Source organism: Camelina sativa, chromosome 16 (assembly GCF_030686135.1).
Source record: "Camelina sativa cultivar CO46 ecotype springtype chromosome 16, ASM3068613v1".
NCBI classification, from domain to species: domain Eukaryota; kingdom Viridiplantae; phylum Streptophyta; class Magnoliopsida; order Brassicales; family Brassicaceae; genus Camelina; species Camelina sativa.
Genome location: NC_141895.1, coordinates 20,371,926 through 20,390,154, shown reverse-complemented (window position 1 = coordinate 20,390,154; position 18,229 = coordinate 20,371,926). Strand labels below are relative to the sequence as shown.

The window sequence follows — 18,229 nt, the reverse complement described above, 5'->3', positions numbered from 1 at the left end:
ACAAGATCGAACTGGTCCGGTCGTCCAAGTGTGAATGCAAGACTTAAACTCCCTCCCTCATTTATGTTCTTCCACTCGCTCTAGAAGAAGAAAAAAAAACCCAAAATATCATATTAAATTTTTACTTTTTTGACTAATCAGTACAACTACACATAGAGATAGATAGATACAGCAAATTGGGTTGACTACTGTATAACAAACCAAAACCAAGTTCATCAAAGTCAAGCTTTTGAAAATTTCCTCTTCAGTTTCATCATTCCCAATTCTCAAATCTCTCTCTGCTTCTTCTTTCTCAATTCCATACCCTGAAACAGAACATAAGGCCAGGCCCTTTGATCTCTTTCAATCAAAAAAATAAAAAGAAGATGAAGAAAGAACAAACTCATCATCCTCTGTACCTTCAATGTCTCTTTATCTTTCTTCTTTCATTACTCCGTCCAATCACAGGAGACGCAAGGGCACGAGCCGTTAAAGTCACTTGCTCACCTCAACTCGAGCACAACGAAACCGCTTACGTCCCCAATTTCGTAACCACCATGGAAAAAATCAGCACACAAGTGCAAACCGCTGGTTTCGGAGTTGCCCTTACCGGTACAGGACCTGACGCTAACTACGGTCTCGCTCAGTGCTACGGAGATCTTCCTTTAAACGACTGTGTCCTCTGTTACGCGGAAGCACGTACGATGCTTCCTCAGTGTTATCCTCAGAACGGTGGTCGGATCTTTCTTGACGGATGTTTCATGAGAGCTGAGAACTATAGTTTTTATAATGAATACAGAGGACCTGAAGATACCGTTTTGTGTGGAAACAAGACGAGAAAGAGTCAAACTTTCGGTGATGCGGTGAGACAAGGGTTGAGTTATGCGGTTGCTGAGGCTTCTGGGACTGGAGGGTACGCTCGTGCGTCTGCGAAGGCGGGTGAATCTGAATCTGAGTCGGCGTTTGTGTTGGCCAATTGCTGGAGAACGTTGAGTCCTGGTTCTTGTAAACAGTGTTTGGAGAACGCGTCTGCGTCTGTGGTTAAAGGTTGTTTGCCATGGTCAGAGGGACGTGCGCTTCACACTGGATGTTTCCTTAGGTACTCTGATCAAGATTTCTTGAACAAGATACCAAGAAACGGAAGATCAAAAGGTAACACAATAAAGGTTTTGTGTTATTCTATAGAGTCCCATAAGCGTTTGATCATATATAGCTAACCATTTTTGTCGATTGATTGATTTTTGCAGGCTCTGTAGTAGTGATTGTGGTGTCAGTGCTTAGCTCTGTGGTTGTCTTCATGATTGGAGTAGCAATAGGTGTTTATATCTGCAAACGTCGGATCATACAGAAGAAGAGAAGAGGTTAGCTTAGTTTCTTATTTGTGTTTGAATTGGTTTAAAGAAGGATTGAGAGTATTTGAACCAAGCTTTTTTGGTGCTTATCAGGATCAAATGATGTTGAAAAAATGGCGAAAACTCTGAAAGACAGTAACTTGAACTTCAAATACTCAACATTAGAGAAGGCCACAGGTTCATTTGACGAGGCAAACAAGCTTGGACAAGGCGGATTTGGAACTGTCTATAAGGTATGAATAGGTCATGGCTTTCTCTTTTTATCTCTGTGGAACTATCTATCTTCTTGTAAAAGCAAATTAGTGATCTAGTGGAACTATCTATCTTGTTGTATAAGGTATGAATAGGTTATGGCTTTCTCTTTTTATCTCTGTGGAACTATTTATCTTCTTGTAAAAGCAAATTAGTGATCTAGTGGCATCTCTCTTGTTTAGGGGGTTCTTCCAGACGGAAGAGATATCGCTGTGAAGCGGTTGTTCTTCAACAACAGACATAGAGCAGCAGATTTCTACAATGAAGTCAACATGATCAGCACTGTGGAACACAAGAATCTTGTTAGGCTGCTTGGTTGCAGCTGTTCAGGACCAGAGAGTCTCCTTGTCTATGAATACCTTCAGAACAAGAGCCTTGATCGGTTCATCTTCGGTAACTACTTATAATACTATCTGATGAGTTTCATTTGTCTTACCCTGAATGCAAAATCACATTTTATTATTACTTTTACAGACGTGAACAGAGGTAAAACGTTAGACTGGCAGAAAAGATATGCCATTATTGTTGGAACAGCCGAGGGATTGGTGTATCTGCATGAGCAGTCAAGTGTGAAGATTATTCACAGAGATATAAAAGCAAGTAATATTCTGCTAGATTCAAAGCTTCATGCTAAAATCGCTGACTTTGGTCTGGCGAGATCGTTCCAGGATGATAAGAGCCATATCAGCACTGCCATTGCAGGGACATTGTAAGTATATTTAGAAAAAGATGTGTTACTTCAGAAACATAAATGTTTGAACTAATCCAATACTTGTGAATCTGCAGAGGTTATATGGCTCCGGAGTACTTGGCACACGGTCAGCTAACAGAGATGGTAGATGTCTACAGCTTTGGAGTTCTTGTACTAGAGATTGCTACTGGAAAGCAGAACACCAAAAGCAAAATGTCAGATTACTCAGACAGTTTGATAACAGAAGTAAGTTTAGACAGATTTTGTGTTGTGGGGAGTTTGAAATTGTCAGTCAGATTGCACTTCTCATATATACTAATTGTGGTGTTATGTCTTATTTTGGAAGGCATGGAAGCATTTTCAGTCAGGGGAGTTGGAGGAAATATATGATCCAAACCTGAATTGGAAGAATCAGATCGACAGTCACATCATCAAAAAGGACATAGCAAAGGTTGTTCAAATAGGGCTCTTGTGTACTCAAGAGATCCCGTCGCTAAGACCATCAATGTCAAAGTTGTTGCATATGCTAAAGAACAAAGAGGAGATCCTGCCGTTGCCTAGTAATCCTCCGTTTATGGATGAAAGAGTAATGGAACTTCGAGATGGTTCTGATGGAGACTCAGCTGGTTGTGCATCTCTTGCCACTGTCTCACAAAGTTCCTTTTATGGTAGATGAGCTTGAAGAAGTGTATAAGAAGAACAGAATACAAAATTGTTGAGCATTTGTGTATAAATCTGTGAGAGAAAGTAGTTATATATAGTATAGAATATATAGATGTGAAATAGAGTATTTGCAATGGTGATATGGTAAGTCATCTTATGTATTAGTACAAATGACAAGAAAAAGATGTACTCAACGACATCTGCAGATCATTATACTCAATAGTGAAGCATTTGTTCAATTCCAACTAATCTCGTTGTCACTCACCATCACTTGTTCAAAGACAGACATAGAATTTGTAAAAGTATAAGGCTAGAAAAATAACTTGACTAATACTAGCTAGAGCTAACATAGAATACAAGAGCTCTCAAGAAATCTACCCAACCTGATCTGATAAACACCACTAGCATGTCCATGAAAAGTTGTAATAAACTCCCCCGTGATACCATCCCATATCTTGACAGATCTATCAAAAGACGCACTTGCAATCCACTGGCCATTAGGTGAGAAACACACATGGTTTACAACCTGCTGATGACCGTGCAGGTTTACATCCTTCTCATCACCGTCCAAAAGTTCTATATGTTGGTCGCTAACAGATTGTCCCCAAAGAATCATTTTCATGTCATCGGAACCTGAGACTAGTCTTTCCCCGTACTTTCCTTTTGCTTGGTTGTACCTTTTGAGTGCAGCCTAAGCAATAACACGATCAGAAACAGGGTGAATGGACAAGAAGTGAAGGAATAAGAGGAGGGATCTCACCTTTCTAACTTCTTCAGGTGAAGAACATTGTTTTCCGGTGTGGTCAAAAGCTCCTGTCTGGAGAACATAGTCTGTACTTAATGAAAGAGAGTTCACCCAATGTCCATGCCCATAAAGTAACAACATAATATGCAGAGTATTTTTAGACCCCTATGCAGACCATGAGGTCATGAGGAAACAGGGTCCAAAGATGAGCTTTTACCTCCAATTTTGCTGTCAAACATAGATCCCCATCCGGAGTAACTTGCCACATCTTTATTGTACGATCTTGAGAACTGCCAAACACATGACATATATTTTGAATAGCAAGCAACAAGTGATCGAGAGAAATAGTTGACATTGATACAAGTAGTAGTGACATAATTTACAACATAAGAGGATCATCAAAGCATTAGAAATAGAAACATACCCTGTATATATAATTCCCTCTCCACCCCATTTGACACAAGTCACGCCACGTGAATGTCCACTGAGACAAGTTAGAGATCTCCTTAGTGTAATGTCCCAAATCCTTGCATCCCCATCTTTGCTAGAAGTTACAAACCGACGGCATGGGTAATTAAGGTGGACTGCTGCCATTTAGCTGTCCGGTTTCAGGTATCCAACAACAGACTTCACCAGCTAAACCACCACTAACAAGGTGCTTACCATCTGGAGACCATGCGACGGCCAGAACCCATTTCGTGTGCCCTGACAATTAATAAACGCATATCAGAAAACAAGATGAGGATTATTAGAGGAGAGAGACAAAAACTAGAGAACAAAAAGAGATTAGTACCTCTGCATGTAAACATTGGAGTTTGAGTGTTGAGATCCCACAGCCGGACAGTAGTATCACCTGAGCCACTAGCTAACTGCTTACCGTCCGGACAAAATGAAACGCACAGAACATTGCCCGTGTGACCTAAGTCAGCATAAGCACTCTGAAACGGGGGCAGAGAAAAAAGCTGAAAGGAGAGGAAGGAAAATTTGATATTACCAGCAATGGTAGCGGAAACACGGTTAACTGGGCGAGTTCGGAAAACAGCTTGTTGTCGATACACTATCGTCAAAATATTCTCCACGGACACTGAGAATGCACACACAAATTTCCCAGAGTATCATCAATAAGATGATATATTATTATACTACTATATCATAGCGTGCCGAAAAAGAAACAATCAACACATATGCCACAATAAAAAAACCTTGTTCTCTCTGCAAGTAAGTTCCGAGGGGCACAACAAGTTCCACGCCTGATACATAGAAAGCGTAGGGCAATCTCTCCTCCTGAATATTCCATGTAACCATAAACCGAAGTAACTCAAAACTTGGCAGCTTATAGCACTTAGAGCAGGCATAATAAAATTCAATACTTCAAAATGTAAAGAAAAGGAAAAAAAAGAAGTAAAGAACAGAAATAATCACTCCTTTATCATCCTTAAAACCCAAGACAGAGAAAATCTTACATTGTTGAGAAGTGTATTGGTTAGATGGGTAAGCTGCAAAGGCCCTGCTTGGCGAGGGATATACATAGGGTCACCTAAAGGAACTCCTTCAGGATCCATTAACCGACACATCACCATGTTCTCCATCTCCGCCATGTCTGTGTCTCTACGCAAAGAAAACTAGGGGGAGTTGTGAAGAAAAAGAACTAACCCTACCTCTAGCCGCCACCGATAAGAAGACAAGTAAAAAGGAAACAAACTTGTTTTTTAAAAAACCCTTACAACCGGCGCCGGCTAAAGGTGGAGGCAAGTGCCGCCGGGAACAACTAACCCTAACTCTAGGCTTAGGAGAGTTAAGTATTCATATAAGTTCGGGTTTTATTACTATTTCGGTTCGGTTTGGATTTATTTAGAGGTTGATTTTGACTTTCGGTTTATTTCGAATTGAAGAACTTTTACGAATAATAAACTACACTCTTAAATTTGGGGCAATCGTGTGTTGATAGATTATGACAAGAGATTAACCCACTCCTTCAGTGTTCACCCAAAAGTTGATCCGGTTACGGGTAGGTCTTCACTATTTCTTGAGAAACAAGTTATTACAATTTCTGTTGGCATGATGACCCGTCGTCACGGACTCCCTCTTTAGGTGAAATGTTTACATTCGGCTATTCGTATACCGCCACCTTATCTCACATACAAAGTGATCACGACAGATGGCATTATGCATAATCCAGTCACAATATACTATATCAGCGCCTATCATGATGCATGTTTTTGCTATCACCGAGAGACCTATGCAATTCTCAAGGATCTTCCTATGCACATCAAGCCACAAGTATGATACTATCAACTTAATGGTTACACAAGAAATTTTTGCCTCTGAAATACTTTTCGTTGGAAGAATATAAAGCAAATAATAGAAATTGCTTCCAAGGAAATGGTGAAAGAAGATAAAATGGTAAATCTCATTTGATCCCACAAAAACGGCTCGTGTTGGTGTTCTTTCACTGAACTACTAGAAGATATATATTTGACATAATTCTAGTACATTTTGGCGAGCATGATTCATTCCCGATGACGTCCCATGTACTAAAGCTTTTTACTCCTTTTTACTCATATCTTTTTTTTTTTCATTCCTCAGTAAAGAATGTGTCACTAGAATCGTCCATCATTGCGAACGGCATGTTCTCCGAAGGCTTCCAATGACGTTTCCTTTGGTTTATAAACCAATTGTTGATTTGTTTTTGATCCAAACCCGTTTCTTCAGCCAGGGCTATTTTGTCACCTTCCTACATACATTTTGTGATTCGAAATATTATATTAACACACCAGTAGTTCGCCTAGGATTGATATGTCGGAACAAATGAATATCCTGTCTCCAAAAGTGTATGCTACTAAGTTACGGTGAATTCAGAAAGGGGGACTTACAGTGGGGTAAGGCCATCTATAATGAACATTCCACCAATTGAGCAACGCTTGTCTAGCTTCTCTTGGTAGCTTTCCTTTCTTCTTCTTCTTAGAGAACTCGAGTTTCAATGAACTGATATGGCTACCGAATTTACGGAGCAGCTGGTCCTTGAGATCCCGGTCATTACTTCTTTGTTGGCTCTCATGTGCTGCTACGTCATCATCAGCTTCTCTCAGTTCCTCGTCAGATGAAACCGCTCCATCATCTGTTCATACATGAGAATCATGTCATGCTAAAGATTCTCAATAATGCATATATCCCATGTATGTTTGAGCCAAATACGTGTAAAATCGATAAAAATGTACGTACTAGGAGAATGTATGGGAGTAAATACTGTTAAACATAACTAACACTAAATACTTGTAGGCTCAGTTAAATGCTTAAGTGGCTAAAACAAGAAAAAAGAGCCAAAAAGCATAAAGAAGAGAGAACCATAAAACAAGAAAAAAGAGCCAAAAAGCATAAAGAAGAGAGAACCAAAGGTCTAGGGGTAAAAGGGGAAAAATAAGGATAGCTAGAGATTATAGAGAACATCGATGTAACATATTCACAGCAACACTTTCGCAGTGACTGAATAGTTTAGCATTGACCACACTTGTCAGGGGACGACCTGCTCTCTGGGGCTTACCACTGCCCACCTGAGCCACGACACATGTCACCTTTGTGAGACTTTTAAGTGACCCCCGGAAATAACGCTTCCCCAACATTTATAATTTTTTCTGTAATGGCCCATTTTATTTATGTCCAGTCACCATATTGACCAGTGAGTCAGTGACCCCTATGTTGTTCCTACCAAAAGGCTAGCCTTAATACAAGGAGATTCAAGTTTGAATTTAACATATGATTAATGGCCAAATTATTAGCACTACAATTTTCCAACCAGTGATCTCCTAGTAGTGATTAGAGAAAGACACTAATATACCGACAATTACTAAGGCAAAATTAAAGAAGCAATGAGTTTGGACTTGTCAGCAAATAAATATGCAAAACATGAGGGAATATATACAAAGAACATCTTAAATACATAGAACAAATGGATGGGGTTGATGATCCCTAGGCAAATCAGACAAAGATAGTTCACATATATCATCCAGTAACCTTTGCTAGTTAAAGAAGGCATGTGCAACAATGCAAAAGAGAGAGAACACGCACTGATAAAATTACTAGATAGACTTGTACACTTCCCAAAAAAAGGAAGACACGTGGAAATTGCATGACTCAGCAGGGGAACAAACGAACAGAGGTAATGACAACCACTAAGCAACAGTTGAAAAAGATAGGAAGAGAGTGGAGAAGCATTAGTCATAGATGATTGCGCTGTACAGAAGTGAAACTCCATGTCTCTCCCCTATTTTCTTTTCTAACTTTTCCTTTATAATCAAAATCAAATGAACACACAAAAGCTTAAAAGAGAGAGTTGTGATTGGGTCACAGAGGGATCCACCAGCGGAATCCACGGGAGTCCATGTGACACCCGACCACCCCATATGCCCGATATCTCTAGCTATCTCGAACTTCTTCTATTTAAAAATCAAAAGAGGCTAAAAGGTTTCTAATTCAAGCTTATCACGCATTGTTTGTTTTTGGTGTCAAAGTACTATTCTATCTACGAAGGTGGTGATATAACCAAACAGTTTATCAGTATATTAATATACCTGACAAATGCAGATTTTTAGGATCATCTTACTATGTGCAAGACAATACACAAGACTTTTCAAATGACCATCGTGTCTAGAACTGGTGAAGCAACTAATGTGCCATGACATAGTGCTTTGTTCAAAACAACAGGCTTTCGATTTCCAGCCAACTGGTTTCTTAGGAATAGAGATTGTACATGCTAACATGCATGCATAAACTGCAATGAGACCTAAGCTCCCATAGACGGATGCAGTGCACCATGCCATATGGCTATCAATTATCATGGTAATGGAAACAACTAGTGCAGTAATCTAGCTACTAACACCAAATGTTTTTTAAGATATGACAAGATTGGAACAAAAGCCATGACCAAGATTGACCATGCCCACAGCCATGCCTAGAGATATAGAGGCCGGAGGCGGTACTAAAAATATGTCTTCAAAAAAACTAATTTCATTATCTTACAAATAAATACTAAAGTATTACAAATCTAAAATTTCCAACTGATTCTAATCTATAATAACAACCGGTGCATCATTTGTAAATTTTTTAAATAATGTTTTGGTTATCATTATGAAAGAATAATAATACTAGATGAAACCATTTATAGTGAATTGTATACTTATTACTTACCAATTGATTATGCATTTGTTTTTATTAGTTTTTATATAATAAAAACAGAAGGAAGCAAAATGTAAAACTTAAATTACGTATATTTCAATTAAGAAGAGGTGAAGGGATTAATAGTCATCCTAATTTATTTTCCATATTTTTAGCTTAGCTACCATTTTGCAATCCTCATTAATCTCTTACTCTTTTAAAATAAAAATATGCATATGACTGCCTTTAGGTTTCTTACAAAAAATATAAGGCTGGAGGCGAATGTTTCATTTTAATACACATAGGCACGGCTCTGACCATGCCCACAAACATAAGCTTATACCAACTCATCAGGTGTCACAAACAGCATACGGTAAATGAACTAATTGCGAAAAGGGTTAATCACAGTATAGCAAGAACAAAAAAGAAGTACAGTAAATACATTATATCAGTTGACAAGAGCATTTGGTTTATCCCTAAAGCATATTAGCACGAAAAGAAACCAAAACCACGTGACTCTGAAAACTACAGGTGAAACGAATACATCATAGGATTTCTTTTATTAGTTTACGATGAATTCAGTTGAAAAGAAAAGAAAAAAAAATTCTGGAGAGTTAAAAAAAGATAAAGAAGATGTTCAGAACTCACACTCAGAAGGTAATACAGTACTAATATATATCCAATCAAAAAGAATATACACGAGATTACCCAAAAATGGCAAGTTGTACTTCCAACCATTAAAAATAAGATTATACTAAATATTAGTCCACTAATAGAAAATTCAAGCTGAAGATCTGTTTAAAACCTTTTGGACATGATTCCCTATGCAAACTCCAAATTAATTATGTATGCTGATTAGTAGTAACAACTCTTGCTAACAAAGTACAACCGAAGCTACATGGAGAAGATAGAAGCCAATTGGCCATCAAGCATTTTTTATGGCCACATATAACATAATCTATAAATTTGTTTTAGCTTTTCCAGGCTAAAGAAACACAAAATCCAACTATTTGACCTGATCCAAACACTTTTTTTGGTTTACTAAGTCAGATGGGTTCGTACGTGAAAAATAAGCACACCAGTGATTTGTACATGGGATATGAACACACAGGACAAAACAGAATTCAAATGAAAGACTCTTAGGCTAGGTACAATGTATCCAGTAAGAAGGGCTAATGTCTAGTTGATTACCAACTAGACCCTCCGATTCAAAAATAATTATTCATTTTTCATGCATATTAAGAAAACTATTCATTTATACTCATTATACACAATATTTGTTTTCTCTCTCTCTAATAGTATAAACTAAAGTGATAGGGATAAAACTTAAGTCTGACACTTACTGTGAAAAAGTAGCATAAACTTTGGTTCATTCACCAAGAGAAGTTGGAGCAATCAAGAACTAACATTTGTTTTACCCACCCGATATTAATGAAAATGCAAACAGCATAAGCAATAGCTACTCATATGATCTAAACATGAACCAAAGCAACAAGCTGAAGAAAATAAGTGGAACTTATGACTAGGTTTTCTCTCTATCATTGGATTTTCACTAGAAAGAAGCAAATTAAATAAGTGTCAGTACGACACTGAATTGTCAAAATCAGAATCTCTAGCGCAAAAGTTTTTGCTTTCATAGACCCATTTTTCTTCTGACAGAGGAGAAGATAATAATACAACTTACAAGTATATATTATTATAAAGAAACAAAAGAAAAGTAAACCACACCAAAAGATCACTAGAAAAACAAATATCACTACCAGTGAAAATCCTACCTACTCCTTACCCCTAGCACTACTAATCCCACACTGCTCCAACCATATAATTCATGAAAGAAATTAAATGGCACAAAGCTGTGCCAAGGTCATGCACCCATCTAAAGCATGTGTTTTCTATTTTCAAAGATTTTACCAACTATGTAAAGATGTACTGAAGCAATCATGGTTTCCTCCAAAACTAGGGTTTTAGTGTTTTCTTTTGCTCTTTCTAACTTTTTATACCTTGGGTTGTCTAACCGGATCTACTAAGCTCTTTCTGTGTATCAGCTACAACTTATCTTTCTCGTTTATTGTTTATTTGTTAGAACTCAGAAGATGTACATCAATTCCTAAAACCTAAAGGGAAAGTTATGGGGAGAGATTCTCAAATCCGCTCGATTTGTAAGGTGAAAATTAACGCAAGGACACAGATCGAGGATAGTGCACAAAGATCAATGAAAACACTACGAGAGTGAACAAGAAAACAGCAAAAAAGAAATCAAGAGTACATTAAACCTAGATATAGAGAGGGATCATCCAGTGCTGACCTGAAAGGCCTGTAACTGACGCGGGACCAATGCACAGGTTCTGGAGCTGCGTTTCGATCTTGTTCAAAAAAGACGTAGCCTCATCAAACGGCCTCGCGAGATCAGATTTGTATTTAGCCAATATATCACAGTAGGTTTCCTTAAATCGCACCACACAAAAAAAAAATGTATATCAAATAAAAAAAAAAGAAAGAGAAAAAAAAAAGATCAAAGATGAGACAAAAAGGACTAGTTAGAAAGAAACCATGAATTCGTCAAGCTCAGGATCATCTCCAAAGCTAGAAATCAGAGTAACATCTCGCTTCTTGTACATGTACACATCGTTCTCTCTCTGAATCTCTTCCAATATGTATCCTATCTCCATAGGCGCTCCCACCTACGAATCAATAACCAAAAAAACCATCACGATTCACACGCATCAACTTTATATTATCTCCGTAGTATCTTAGGGTAAAAGTGGTTTAGCACTAGAAAAAAAGAAGTAAGAGAAACGAAATTGTAACCAAAATTAGGGAAGACGAGGCAAGCACTGAGTAGTAGGCCGTGTGCATATATGCTTAAGAGAACATGTAAAATCACTGAGGCTAAACCCTAAACACTGATCTTGTATGTTTTAATGGTCATGAGATCACCTTCTGGCAATCGATGTAGGTTTGGAGCAAGCGAGGATACAAAGGATGACAAGCAATCTTCGATTTGATCAAGCCAAGCGAGAAACTATCCTCAGCTTTTCGTATACGCGGAGGAGGGATCCAAGGTGTCTCCGACGACAAAGCGGTAGCGAGTTCGTCGGATCCAAACACGCGATTGTCTCCGGCGGATGAACAGAGCAAAGACTGGTAATCTGACGGCATCATCATCAACGCCGGTTTCTCTGAATAGTCTACCGTCGAACGGAAACCACACATTCTATCCATAAGTATAATACGATCAGTGCTCGTACGTCTCTGCGATCTCCCACCAGCCCCTTGGCTTGGTTACTACTGAACTAGCTCGGAAATTATAAGAAAGTTAAAAGAAAAGATGAAACCGCCGGTTCAACAAACTTTTCCCAAGAGTGGAAGAAAGACAATGAAAATAGACTTGGCCAAGTTGAGTGTTGCTTGAGAGGACAAGGATCGTAAATATTTCAGCCAAAAACCAAAAACGCTAATTTTGTTAGGAAAAGAATTAGGAAATTACGAAACTAGGCGTAAAGGTCTATCTTTGTACAGGTCCTATAGAAATTTGCATTATTCTTCGACAAAACTAAAGTATATTTAAGATAACATTATATTAACTGACTTCATGCAGTTCTGTTCCATCTATTTTATATCGTTATTTACATAAACGAGGACGTCACAGAGTGAAAAAAGGAGAGAAAGAATATCAAGGTTTGCCGTATATGTTAAGGAATACGATTCGGATAAAAAGTTCACCTTACTTGTCTTTTTCTTTGTATTTTCAAAAGTTCACCACTACTTTTTATTGCTCACACACTGAAAGAACAAAAAAATAGACGCATATCATATAAAGCGTTTGTTAACAAAAATAAGTTACAAAAATAGTAATTTGAATCGTGAAACAGTTCCAAGGGAAGAGTTTGCACGTCCGTAGATGACTAATTAATACGCTTTTCTGTTTATAATTACGGTGGCCGACACTCACAATTCTAGTTGTCCAGAGCCGGATCGGTTCATTCAACTTCTCCGAGATTTGTTTCGCTGTATACACGTCTACGGTACCTACGTGCTTCTTGTCGATCACAGCCATCAAAATCTTAGTGAGCAATAATAAATTTTGTTTGATTGCTTTCAGTAATGTGGTAATTAAAATCCCCTTTGGATGTAAGTTTTTTAGTGGCCACTCGACTAATCCCACGTTTTTTTTGTTCACAAGAATCTTATGTAGCTTTAGCGTCTAGTATCAAGTATCAACTGAAAAATGAAAATAGATCATTACCTTATATGGTAATATAGACCCTGTAGTTTATTTTTAATAAGAAAATCATTCTTTTAACCTTTTATTCCAAGAAACCGATATTTTTGCATGTATATACTCCAAAACCCGATCCAATGATCCGTATATTTTTTTTATCCAAAAAAAAACAGAATATTAAAAATATCATAAAGGTCTTTATGTTGATGGACAGGTTGATTGACATATCTATCCGTCGGACTACTTTGGTGTGAAACTGTGAATTTTAACTGACATAAAGGTTCCAGTTTTGTATTATTACCACTTATAAAAAGGACAGAGCTTTGCTTCTCGCATTTCACTTCGTTGGATTGTATTGGATTGAATCCTCACCGTTGGCCTTCGCGACATCTATACATTATCGTCAATTTTCTAGATGATCATTATGACATTATCGTCAAGAAATAATAGCATCAAAACGTTCCGGATTTAATTAAGAAAGTTTTTGGTCTGAATCTCCCATTATGAGTTCATGTCTTGCAGAAAAAATGATAATGACAAAAACAATGACTAAATTATTGGACCATGTTTGCATAATTAGTGATGCTAGTAGTCTAGTACTGTACGTCCACTCAAGTGTGTTTCGTATGGAATTTTTCCCGTGATCTATCTAAGGTTGTTAGGTTTTGATTCATAATATTATTTTGTTGACCAAAACATCTTATAAGACTAATAATTAGTGATGCTAGTACTACTATTTTGTTAACAAATTCTGCTGCTATCTTATTTACTTGTTATGATTTGTTTTTGGAAACTCCTTAGTCTTAATATTCATATGTTATTACTTGTTATGTATCTATTTTTTTGCCTTCGCTTTATGTTTTTTTTATGATCTATGCAAATATTTAACTATTCAACATATTTGACATAGCTAAAATACTGGGGTACTCATTTTTTTAAGTAAGTAACTAAAATATATAAAGATCAAAATGTACATATCTGTAAGAAAAAGTGGACAAATGGTCACCAATAGACTTCTATGCTAGGAAAATAAATAACTGATCACCGAAACCGAACCAATTTGATCCTTTGTTTCTTCGGCAGTCGTCGTTGCGCCAAGGCGTTTATATATATCAAGGAAAGCTTTTATGGACCAAAAAAGTAATTTATGGGTTATTTTAACCTTTATCTTAAGGAATCAATCTTTTGAAAATACAGCTTGAAACAGTGGAGAAGAATAGTTTATTATTGCTTTATTGGGACAACAAATATGAGCATCTATTAATATACATATATATTTTTTGTTTAAGACTATAATCTGTTTTTTGCGTAAGAAAAAAACTGCTGTTGAACCAGAAAAAACAAAACTTATTGTTATATTATATATTTACTGTGTAGCACATTGATGTTATTCCCATGAACTTGGGACGTCGTAGACATGCATTAAGACAAAAACAATATCAAGCATCCTGATGCAAAAGTGTTTATATTCTCCATCTTCAAATGTTTCTTATGAAGTGGTCCTTTTGCGTTTTGTCTGTGGTCCATGACTCCATCAAATGTATATTTTGTCTTTATTTCGTTTATCTTAAAAAATCTCGAAGTTTGCTTCGAACAGAAAGTGTTCTACTATATCTTTCTATTATAGCCACAAAATAGTGATATTGCGGAAATCTATCAAATTAAGTTGTCTCGTTTAATAATTTCTAGGTTACCTTTGGTAGATGTTTTGTTACGATTCTAGTTTGTTTATCCTCGTAAGAATCTTAATATTCTAGTCTGTTTATCCCGGTGAGGATTGAGATCGTCGCTTTGGGAATCAGATAGCTTAGTTAACGATTAGTGGAAGGTAATTGGGCTCCAACTGTACAGGTGAGATCAAAACTCGAAAGATAAATTTATATATGGAGAGTTAGTTCTATAATATTAGCTCATGTTAAAGATCACAAAAGATATTCGTCATTAACGTGGCACCATTTTGTTTATCTTCGAGTTTGACTTCATTTTATCTTCAGTTTAACCTTTTTGGTTATGCGTATGGCGCATTTGACGATGGAAACCTAACTATTATTCCAAAAGTGCAATTACTAGCTAGCTGACTTTTTAATCTTCCATTGGAGAGCTCACAAATCACAACCACCACGTTTGATAAAAAGCTAAAAATCTTATTTTAGTCAATGAATAAACTATAGTAGAAAAGAATTAGAATGATCACACGTATCTATAAATCTAGACTAGTGGTATAGTTTAGTCAAATGCATAAACTAAATTGGTACATTTCGACATCATCTGAACTGGCTATTCGAAACCTAAACTCAGGAGTCACGAGAATAAAAACCCCTAATAGATTAATGTTTTAGGATGTATTTTTGTTTCTAAAAAGTTTATTTTGTATACTAAAAATTAAAGTTTTTTTTTTTATTTTATGTTTTTTCATACATGGCATTTATTCTAATGGTTTATATTTTCTCTTTTTACCAAAGGTAATTAGAAATTAATTTACAAATAATTTTTTTTTCTTAATATGTGTGATAATATCTAAACATCAATATATTAGAACAATTTCATTGGTGATACTGTCATTTGGGTGTCAAAATAAATAAATAATAATATTTTTGTTTTAATTTAATTATTTATTTTTTTTCACCCAGCCAGTCCAATAATGACACATGTAGATTCAGTGTCTTTGTTACTCTCGGGAGAGACACTTTTTTTTCTCTTTCCAATTTTTTTTCTCTTTTTTTTTTTTTTAATTCTTCAGATCCTATGTGAAGTATGCCATGGACATGCCCTTAGACCATCATTAGTGGTAGGTACTCTCTAAGTTACTCTCATATTAAATAATTATATAATTAATACTAAATTAATCAAAACAACTCTAAGAGAACTTAAGCAAAATCACCCTATTACTAAAGAATCCAAAAAATGTTACTCATGCATTTAAATAATAATATGGAAAATGTATTTTGGTTACCATTATTCTTAAACCCAAAAACTGCGGACTCAGTGTGGAAAATGTATTACGCATCATGAACATTACTTTAAAGGGAAGGGAAAAAAAACTAGTTGGTCACAATGACTGTCTTTATGAACTCCAAAACTGTTGTACCTAGTTGACTTAGATGTTTGGTATAACAATGATCAGCTCCTTCCACAATCTCCAGCTTGTGGTTGGGTATGATCTTTGCAAACTCCTTGGCATCTTCCAGGGGTATAACCTCATCCGCGGATCCATGAACCATCAAGACCCTGCAATTAGAATTAATCATAGTCTGTTTATTATATCCAAACATGCGATATGATCATTTAGAGAGAACACTGGATCACATTTAAATAGTTGTGAATGCAAAATACTTGCAATTCTTTAGCAGAGAGGTCAAGTTCTCTACGCACAAGTTCACTACTGCATCACATAAAACTAGAATCCTAATTCAACAAAGGAAACAACCAACAAAATAAAGTACTGAGAAACAGTGAATTACAACAAAAGCAGCGACTTGTAAACACAAACACATATGTTACCTGCAAAACGAACCGGTAGTTGCCAACATTAACAGGCCCTACAAGAACACTCTCGAGAAGCTGATCATAAGTTTAATCTTTTGCGGAGCCTACATAGATCAGTTTCCATTCCAAATCTGTACCAAAAGCAAAGCTGAGGTCTAAGTACTGAACAAACCTAATGTTATCATAGCTTTACACCATACATTACAAACAATCATACAAAAGCACTAATCAAAGGCGAGACCTTTGTGCAAATAGATCAATCCCAACTAATAAGACAACAAGACTTCTACAAGTACACCCAAATTTCCAAAGTTTCAATCTTTAAATTGGTATCACGAATCATAATCAAGCATGAATCTGATATGGGAATAAGGGTAGATCACAATCAGTAAGAAGAATACTAAAACCCTCGATTTACAAAACCAAGCAAAATCATCAATTTTTCAAATTCTGGGGAAGAAAAGGAGAAATCTTTTACCGTCTTTGAGAGAGTTCAGATTGCATCCCATAGCTCCTTAGCTCCTTAGACCAACAAGTCTCCAGTTTTACCGAATCTGTGAGTGAAGAAAAGGAGAAATTTTTTACCGAATTTGTGAGTGAAGATTGCATCCCATAGCTCCTTAGACCAACAAGCCTCCAGTTTTAGCCAGAAAAATCAAAGGATTCGAGGTGAATCATTGATTTTTCCGGTCTCTAGATGAATCGGCTTCGATTCGCCGTTTGGATCGACAGAGAAGAGAGAGATAGGGGGTCAAGGAAGAAAGAAAGAAGAAAATAGATTAAAAAAAAAATTTCTTTTATATTTACGCATAAACGAATCAGAATAAGCCACGTAGCGTTGCTACTGCCGTTCCTTAATTCCTTCCCACAGAATCGATACTCTTCTTAATCGACTGAAAAATAAGTTTTTTATTAAGTTTTTGGGCCCCAATTACAAGAGAAACCATGAGAGTAATTTCCAGTAATCATGCTCTTAGGGACATAGTGAATAGTTTATATCTATATAGCCATATTATACTATTAATCTATGTATTAAGCTAGCTAAGTACATAGACGAGAGGATAAAAGTCCACCTAGAACTTTCTTAATTTCATAATACAATTATTGTTATCATAATCATTTTTAAAAATGTTAAATATATTGATCAACAAAAAGAAGAGCATACATGTACAAATAATTAAGAAAAAATGAATAAGGAAAAACAATGTTTGTTACGGCCACATATTGAAGATAACTTTTTAGATGTGCACATGAAGAAGACACGGTTCAACGCCGAAAGTAATAATGGGCTCTTCGCGGCCCACAAACTCACTGTTATTACTATAATGTATTGTTTTCTGGTTAAACCTGAGAAAATACTATTTTTCGCCATTTTTGGATAAAACTATAAAGCTTTTGTTCCTTTCTATTTTTATCAAACAAGCTTTTGTTCTTCTTACATTGAAACAATGTGTTTAGAATTAAAAATATTTCTCATGGACATGATGCTTCTTTTAAACTTCCGAATTAAAAATTCCGGAAGATATGATTAATTAGTTTATCAGGATAAATATTATTCATCGAATAAAAATTTGGATTTGTGAAACTTATACTCTCCACTCCCACTAAAAATCCGGTCCAACCTTTATGTCTAACAATAAACACAGAAGGACATTTTTTTTCTTCTTTCTAATCTAATACACCTCCCA

At 36.3% G+C, this 18,229-nt stretch overlaps 2 protein-coding genes, 1 long non-coding RNA gene and 1 pseudogene across 4 annotated transcripts; 1 reads left to right on the top strand and 3 right to left on the bottom strand.

The window, feature by feature from the left end:
* The first annotated feature begins 73 nt into the window (after window positions 1-73).
* On the top strand, window positions 74-3,186 carry LOC104750891 (cysteine-rich receptor-like protein kinase 2). The gene is made up of 7 exons (XM_010472745.3): window positions 74-1,131; window positions 1,227-1,340; window positions 1,425-1,564; window positions 1,766-1,976; window positions 2,058-2,292; window positions 2,370-2,520; window positions 2,621-3,186. Exons 1-7 carry the CDS (start codon window positions 366-368, stop codon window positions 2,948-2,950), a joined length of 1,947 nt encoding a protein of 648 aa, XP_010471047.2. The 5' UTR covers window positions 74-365; the 3' UTR covers window positions 2,951-3,186.
* On the bottom strand, window positions 2,874-5,226 carry LOC104753755 (notchless protein homolog; annotated as a pseudogene). Its single transcript, XR_015585146.1, has 8 exons — window positions 5,146-5,226; window positions 4,885-4,966; window positions 4,677-4,766; window positions 4,476-4,601; window positions 4,107-4,387; window positions 3,900-3,972; window positions 3,698-3,847; window positions 2,874-3,628 (listed from the first exon to the last, which is right to left on the bottom strand). The product of XR_015585146.1 is annotated as a notchless protein homolog (transcript).
* An 839-nt stretch (window positions 5,227-6,065) lies between these two features.
* Window positions 6,066-12,419, bottom strand: LOC104750890 (homeobox protein knotted-1-like 2). The gene is made up of 5 exons (XM_010472744.3): window positions 11,771-12,419; window positions 11,383-11,514; window positions 11,139-11,277; window positions 6,556-6,800; window positions 6,066-6,416 (listed from the first exon to the last, which is right to left on the bottom strand). The coding sequence occupies exons 1-5, from the start codon at window positions 12,053-12,055 to the stop codon at window positions 6,258-6,260; spliced, it is 960 nt and encodes a 319-aa protein (XP_010471046.2). The 5' UTR covers window positions 12,056-12,419; the 3' UTR covers window positions 6,066-6,257.
* Window positions 12,420-15,951: 3,532 nt separating this feature from the next.
* Window positions 15,952-17,501, bottom strand: LOC147925776 (uncharacterized). The gene is made up of 3 exons (XR_015585477.1): window positions 17,020-17,501; window positions 16,557-16,672; window positions 15,952-16,283 (listed from the first exon to the last, which is right to left on the bottom strand). It is a non-coding gene; the product is annotated as an uncharacterized LOC147925776 (long non-coding RNA).
* Between the last annotated feature and the right edge of the window lie 728 nt (window positions 17,502-18,229).

Coding starts and splice junctions, on each gene's coding strand:
- LOC104750890 (XM_010472744.3), bottom strand. CDS start 12,055: ATGGATAGAATGTGTGGTTTCCGTTCGACGGTAGACTATTCAGAGAAA. Junction 11,515..11,770: donor CCTACATCGATTGCCAGAAG/GTGATCTCATGA, acceptor ATTGATTCGTAG/GTGGGAGCGCCTATGGAGAT. Junction 6,417..6,555: donor ATAGATGGCCTTACCCCACT/GTAAGTCCCCCT, acceptor AAATGTATGTAG/GAAGGTGACAAAATAGCCCT.
- LOC104750891 (XM_010472745.3), top strand. CDS start 366: ATGAAGAAAGAACAAACTCATCATCCTCTGTACCTTCAATGTCTCTTT. Junction 1,132..1,226: donor AAGAAACGGAAGATCAAAAG/GTAACACAATAA, acceptor TGATTTTTGCAG/GCTCTGTAGTAGTGATTGTG. Junction 1,341..1,424: donor CATACAGAAGAAGAGAAGAG/GTTAGCTTAGTT, acceptor GGTGCTTATCAG/GATCAAATGATGTTGAAAAA.